At 45.9% G+C, this 6,742-nt stretch overlaps 1 protein-coding gene across 2 annotated transcripts; it reads left to right on the forward strand.

The window, feature by feature from the left end:
* Positions 1-2,510: 2,510 nt before the first annotated feature.
* Positions 2,511-6,362, forward strand: LOC101987752 (C-C motif chemokine 9-like). 2 transcript variants are annotated; one of them, XM_005349353.3, is made up of 4 exons: positions 2,511-2,630; positions 4,715-4,771; positions 5,251-5,359; positions 5,694-6,362. In XM_005349353.3, exons 1-4 carry the CDS (start codon positions 2,552-2,554, stop codon positions 5,782-5,784), a joined length of 336 nt encoding a protein of 111 aa, XP_005349410.1. In that variant the 5' UTR covers positions 2,511-2,551; the 3' UTR covers positions 5,785-6,362. The 2 variants fall into 2 exon arrangements, with proteins under 2 accessions (XP_005349410.1, XP_026635921.1); XM_026780120.1 differs by having other exon boundaries at positions 2,552-2,630; positions 4,712-4,771.
* The last annotated feature ends 380 nt before the right edge of the window (positions 6,363-6,742 follow it).

Genomic DNA, 6,742 nt, shown 5'->3' on the forward strand with positions numbered 1-6,742 from the left:
CAGTACAGCATGTCACACACCTGTCCAGTGCAGGTACAGTACAGGATGTCACACACCTGTCCAGTGCAGACTCAGTACAGCATGTCACATGCCTGTCCAGTGCAGACTTAATACCAGCATAAACCATAGGAAATACAAGAGTCTACAGTTCAACTGGTCCTCTCCCTTCTCCATGCATAAAAGGAGACTCTCAAGAGAACACAAACATCTGAACTGAGCAAGGAGCATGACGCATGATATGAAAGAGAAATTCAACAAGGGCATAGGAACCCTGAAGAAAACTACAGTGAACTACTGGGAGTGCAAAGTGCAATGAGTCAAATTAGAAGTTCTACAGAAAGCCTCACCCATAAAATCAGTAGAATGGAAGGACAGCACATCCGAGCTTGACGGTAAGGTACAAGGACAAAGATGAATTAATGAAAAGATATGAGCTGGACTTTCGAGCCATTGGGGACACTGGGAGAAGATGAAATACAAGAATCACAAGTGTAAAAGAGGGTGTGCCCAGGTGTCAAAGGAGATGTCCCCAGCCTGTTCCTTGGGCAGCAGAGGAGAGGGTATCCTATAGCCACACTGATGAATATCTTGCAGATCACCATAGAACCTTCATCTGGTGATGTATGGAAATAGAGACAGAGACCCACATTGGAGCACTGGACTGAGCTCCCAAGGTCCAAATGAGGAACAGAAGGAGGGAGAACCTGAGCAAGGAAGTCAGGACCACGAGGGGTACGTCCACCCACTGAGACGGTGGGACTGATCTAATGGGAGCTCACCAAGGCCAGCTGGACTGGGACTGATGGAGCATGTGATCAAACCGGACTCTCTGAACGTGGCTGACGGTGGAGGCTGACGGAGAAGCCAAGGACAATGGCACTGGGTTTTGATTCTTCTGCATGGACGGGCTTTGTGGGAGCCTAGTCTGTTTGGATGCCCACCTTCCTGGACCTGGGGGGAGGGGAGAGGACCTTGGACTTCCCATAGGGTAGGGAACCCAGACTGCTCTTTGGACTGGAGAGGGAGGAGAAGGGGGAGTAGGGGATGGGAAGTAAGTGGGAGGAGGGGAGGAGGTGGAAATTTTTAATAAAAAAAGAAAAAATCTATATAAATATAAACCATATAAATAAACTGAAAAAAAAAAAAGAACTCTTTCCAAATGCACAGAAGACATTTCCAATGAAATCCTGGCACAGAACCATCTATTCAGGCAGAGGAGGTGTCTAGAACACCAATACACCAGGCCTGAACTTCCTCTTGTCATGTCACGATTAAACAACTATTGTTCGCAGCAAAGACTGTGTAAGAAGCAGCAAGAGATAAACATCAACTCACATATCAGGACAGGCCCATCAGAATAACAGAGTTTTCAGCACAAATTTTAAAAAACAGAAGAGCTTGGTATGACGTTCTTCAAGTTTTTGAAGACATTAATCTCCAGCCCAGACTAATATCGCCAACAAAGTTTTCAACCGTAGTTGAAGAAAAAAAAAAACCATCCCATGATAGAAATAGGCTTCTGAGCCTCAGAAGGCCGAACCTGGGTCCTCTACAAAAGCAAAAAGCACTCTCAGCCCATGAGCTCTCTCTCTCTCTCTCTCTCTCTCTCGACCTCTCTTCCTGTTTAACTGGACCACATCAGAATAAAACTGCAAATAAAGAGCAAACATATATGAACTCATGGAGATTAAATAACTCACTATGTAGACCAGGCTGGTCTCGATCTAACATAGACAGACCTGCCTCTGGCTCCCAAGGGCTGAAATTAAAGGTGAGCACCACCACATTCAGGCTTGGATGTTTCTCCTCATAGATGATCTAAGGAGATTTTTTTCCCCTCTTAAGTTAAACGATATTAACATATCTAAAGGGGCTAAAGAGTAGGCTTGGTGGTTAAGAGCATTTGCTCCTCCTGCAGAAAACCCAGATTCAGTTTCCAGCACCCACATGGTGGCTCACAAGCATGTTAATTCTAGTTCCAGGGGATCTAACACCCTCTTTGGACATCTATGGGCACTGTATGTGTGTAATATACATACATACCTGTGAACAAAATACTCATGAACATAAAGTAAAATCTTTTAAAAATTAAAGAAAAATAATGAAAGAAGGAGCGGACATCAACTTTATATATCTCTAGCAAGGCAGATAAGTTTACATGTGTAATCTGTATGTCTCGGTCCACTGGAAGTAAGCATGAGTCAGTCTCCTCCTCCTTGGAGGTCTGGAAGGATTCCCCCACTCCCACCCTGTGGTCATTGCTAAAGGATTGAAGGAAGCTCGTGGGAGGAGAAACCCCTCTGGAAATATTGACTCTCTGACTGAATCGATTGGAACAGTTTGGAAAGGCCCGTGTCACCTTTGCCCTCTACTTCCCATTGTTCTCAGGGCCTCGTTCCCTCTTTTGGAGCTAGCATGCTGAGTATTATGTAGTCAAAGAGCAGCATTATGTGCTGTAACCCGGGACTTCCGGATCATCTTACATTTATAAATAGCGAGGGCAGGGGACAGAGAGCAGTCCGAAGGCCAGTTGGGTCTGTCCACCTGTAGGATGAAGCCTTTAACTACTGCCTTCTCCTTCCTCATTCTTGCAGCTGCTCTTGGACTCCAGGCCCCCAGGATCATATGTGGTGAGCCCCATGGTAACTGGAAGTCTGGGGAGGAGACCCCAGAAGGCCAGCATTGCCTGTGGTGAATGATCTCTATCCTTGACAGAGCAATGGCATTTATTTAGAAACAGCACCCAATTACAGATCTGCCTCTGCCTGCAGCCTCTGGATCAGAGGTTCTCAACCTGTGGGTATCAGATAGCCTGTACATCAGACATTTACATTATGATTCATAACAGCATCGAAACACAGTTATGAAGTAGCAACGCAAATAACTTTATGGTGGGGGGAGAGGGTCACCACACCACGAGGAACTGTATTAAAGGTCCCCGTGTTAGGAAAGTTGAGAACCACTGCCGTGGATCCTGGTCAATCGATGACTTGCTTCCATTTGGAGAAACGATTATTTCCCTTTTCATAGCTACAATTATTTGATGGCTTAAGATAATGTTAGCTAATGTTTTAGCTGGCCCAAAAGAGCTATAGTTAAGTTGTAAGTTTGTGAAAACAGACAAGAGTTCTGTGATGCTCGAACTGTTCAACACCAGTTAGTATAAAACCAACCTTTTTTTTTAAGGCATTGGGGCCAGCCAGACAAATGGTTCGCCCATAGTCACTGTCTCATTTGAAGCTTTGATATTTTCATTTTTGGTGGTGACTAGGACTCGATAGAGAGGTCTTGTAAAAGTTAAGTATTCCTTAACTTTTCCAAGAAGAGAGGTGCATCATACCCCATGGAGCTAAGGAGAATACTGGGCTTGGGTCGGGAGGTATAAGCAATAGAAATAGAAAAACTCATTTCAGGTTCTGTATTGGGGATACTGGGGAAAGGGGCACAGTGCAGGGTATAGTTGAGACTTCCTAGTCTGAAGAAGTCTGGCATATTTTGAATATATGGATGGTGTCTAATTGCCCAGGATCTAAGTTTAAGCAGCGTTAGGGCAAGGGACATACCAGCATGGCTTTCTAGGGTGAGATGAAGGCAGGGGTCGAACTCAGCATGAGTTGGTTTGAAGCCTTTGTTAAGGAATCGGCTAACCTCCCCTGCTGTCAAGATCTTAAGTATGTCAGAATACATAAGATCAGAAAACAATACACTTAGTAGAGCCATCTAGCCATTCTATTTGTCTCACAAGAATTTTAGCACTCCCTACGTGCCACGCAGCTGCTGTTCTGTCTCACGGGTGCTGATTCGTTCCTCCTCCAGCATCCCTGGGGGGTAGGACAAATGGAAATTTACCATTCTTGTGGGAGGGGGAAGGAAGAAGCTCGGAGCAGTTTCGCATAGCCTTGTATATTAGTATAGCTGTGCTCATCTTACAAATGAGGAAACTGAGACAGAGAAGCCTTCAGTAACTTAAGACTACACAAGAAGTAAAGGGTAAAATGAAGAGGTGGATTGGTAATGGAGTATGTAGGAAAAGGCAATGCTATTTAAGATTTACTTTGGAAGCCCACCCACATCACATCAAGCATGTTTTAAAAAACACCTTGCTACACATAATTCATATGAAACTATTGAAGACATGATGTAAAGGGTTAGTTGCCTTTTCTTAGCACAATGCAAATTCCCAATCCTTTAGCAACAACCTTTGGCCTTAGATACATTTGAGGATGCATATCTTCTGGATTTTAAGAAGCGATACGTTTCTGGATGTCATGTAACATCCCTGATGATTTCTGTAGAGCATCCCTTAACCAGACATTTTTATAAACTTAGACTCTTAGGAGCCTCATTTCGCTTCAGGGGACCTTGCACCCCCAAAGGAGTTGAGGGGAAATGGGCAGTTTCCTAATTCCTGAAGATTACAGAAAAACGTACCAAGAACTGTGGGTGTGCCACTTGCTTAGAGACCTCATTAATGTCATCATGTTACATTTACACTTAACTTAGAGAGCTTCATGGTCAGCAGAATGTTTCCAAACGATCCCAGAAAGATCTCATGTCACCAAAGGGGCCTAATGGGCTAGAGACAGACCTTAGAGCCCAGAGGTATGATGGAGGTCCAGCACTGGGGCGTATCTGCCTTGGTGAGAACAGGGGGTGGGTGAGTGGAGATGCTGAGACAATGATGTCGCTTTCTGCGCTCTGTTTCTTCCAGCAGCAGAGAGAGAAGTCCTGAAGGCAGAGCCAGGACATGCACCTCAAGTACTTCACCTAGGTAAATATTTCAGTACAGCATGCTTTGAGAAGCACCAGATGGTGGCCGGTCCATGCCAGAGTGTCCTTCTCCCTGATGAGAGAACAGAACGAGGTCACGAGGGGGTTGAGGATGCTCTTCAGAGATCACTAGGGATGTTAAGGAATTTCTAGCAGCATCCCCAGGAGGATCAGGAAGGGCCATGAATATTCCATCAGTATTCCCTTCTCTAAGCACCCGGTCTGCCCACTTGGGGCAGAAGCTGCCACTGGTGACTGTGCATGGCTTCCCATCTGTGGACATGCTTCCAGCCCTACTGCGGTCCTCTGTAGGCCCGTTAGAGGGTGTGAAGGAAGAGGACAAGTGCAAGATGAGGAGAAAGCATCCCTCACACACGCACACACGCACACACACACACACACACACACACACACACACACCCCGCCAGAACTCTTGAGAGTAAAAAATTGGCACTTACGTGGCCCTTTCTCTTTCTACAGGCTTTGAAGAGTCTTCCGACTGCTGCTTCTCCTATGCCTCGAGGATCAAGTGTTCAAAATTTGTATATTATTTCCCAACCAGTGGTAGCTGTATCAAGCCAGGCATCATGTAAGTGTCCAACTCACTCACTTTGTATTGGGAACAAAGCAGCCTCCGGGATATTGAAAGACTTAGTTGGTATCCGGGGAAGTCCCATCCTTGGATACTGCCAGGTGTCACGGAGAATACTTCAGGGCGCAGAGAAGGAGACTGCTCGAGTCACTCCGTGAGCCGTTAGAGAACCTCACGGGCCTAGAGAAGACCTCAGAGAGGAGGTGGTCTGAGCCACCTCCTGGAAAGGATAGACTGTTGAGGGGGCAATCAGAGGGTCCAGAGGACGGGGCTTCCCTTCCCTATTTACTAGAGACTTCTGCTTGTAATCTTTCTTCTCCTTTTTGTCCAGCTTTGTCAACAAGAAGGGGAACCGGGTCTGTGCCAACCCCAGTGATCTGAAAGTTCAGAAATGCATAAAAGTCCTGAGGCCAAACTCATGACCACAGACCTGCGAACAACAGCATGTGCTTGAGAAGGAGGGCATGTACGGCCGGCCAGCCACTTCTCTTCTGTCTTCCACAGTGACCACCTAAAGAGTGCTAAATGTTCGTTTTTATTAATAGACAAAAGATTTGCTTTTCTGTTCTGGTTTAAAGCAACACAGCTAGCTTTGTCACTAAGGGGGAACTTATCTGTGCCAACCCCAGGGATCTGAAAACTGAGAAGTGCATGAAAGCCCTGAAGCTGACCTCAGTGACTACACATAGCGTGTGGTTAAGATAAGAGGGCAAGGGCTGGCGAGATGGCTCAGTGGTTTAAGATTGCTGACTTCTCTTCCAGAGGACCTGGGTTCAATTCCCACTTACATGGCAGCTCAAACTAACTGCAATTCCAATTCCAGGGGATCTATCTATGTCCTATTCTGCCCTTTAATTCGTGGTGTTTGTAGTCTTTTTATGAATTCACCTGCACTATGACTAGCGCCACCTTGAGCTGTAGCCAGCATGATGGCCTCAGAACTCTTGGGTTTTCCTGCATACCTTCCCAGCAGATTGCTAAGTGGATGAAGTAGGAGAGTGGTCTGTGGGGTTTGAGAATGTGTCTGGTTCTGATGTCGGCTTAAGTCAAACTGAATCCACTCCGCTAGGATGAAATCCATCCGGCCTTAGCCCATATGTATGCCCGTCCCTGCTGATCTTCCCGCCACCCCTAGTTCAGCCAAACCCCCTAATAAAGATCTTCCATACAGCCACAGGTCTGTCTCTTCTTCTTCAGTTTCATAGGAACATGGGTTGAAATTGGGCTGCTGGGGAGGAAGAATCTTACTCCCTCTCCTTGAATCCCCAGCAGGTGGGGGGCAAGGAACAGGAGGAACTACATAACTTCGTCTATTTTCTTCAAAGCATAAGACATCATGATACAATTTTTAAATTTCGGAGAACACAGCTTATTCTAATG

This window comes from Microtus ochrogaster, chromosome 7 (genome assembly GCF_000317375.1).
Source record: "Microtus ochrogaster isolate Prairie Vole_2 chromosome 7, MicOch1.0, whole genome shotgun sequence".
Classification (NCBI taxonomy): Eukaryota; Metazoa; Chordata; class Mammalia; order Rodentia; family Cricetidae; genus Microtus; species Microtus ochrogaster.

What these genes read in the sequence shown, in the direction of transcription:
- LOC101987752 (XM_026780120.1), top strand. Translation starts at nt 2,552, where the DNA reads ATGAAGCCTTTAACTACTGCCTTCTCCTTCCTCATTCTTGCAGCTGCT. An exon ending in GGCCCCCAGGATCATATGTG is followed by an intron (nt 2,631 to 4,711) that starts GTGAGCCCCATG and finishes TGTTTCTTCCAG; the next exon opens with CAGCAGAGAGAGAAGTCCTG. An exon ending in ACCTCAAGTACTTCACCTAG is followed by an intron (nt 4,772 to 5,250) that starts GTAAATATTTCA and finishes CTCTTTCTACAG; the next exon opens with GCTTTGAAGAGTCTTCCGAC.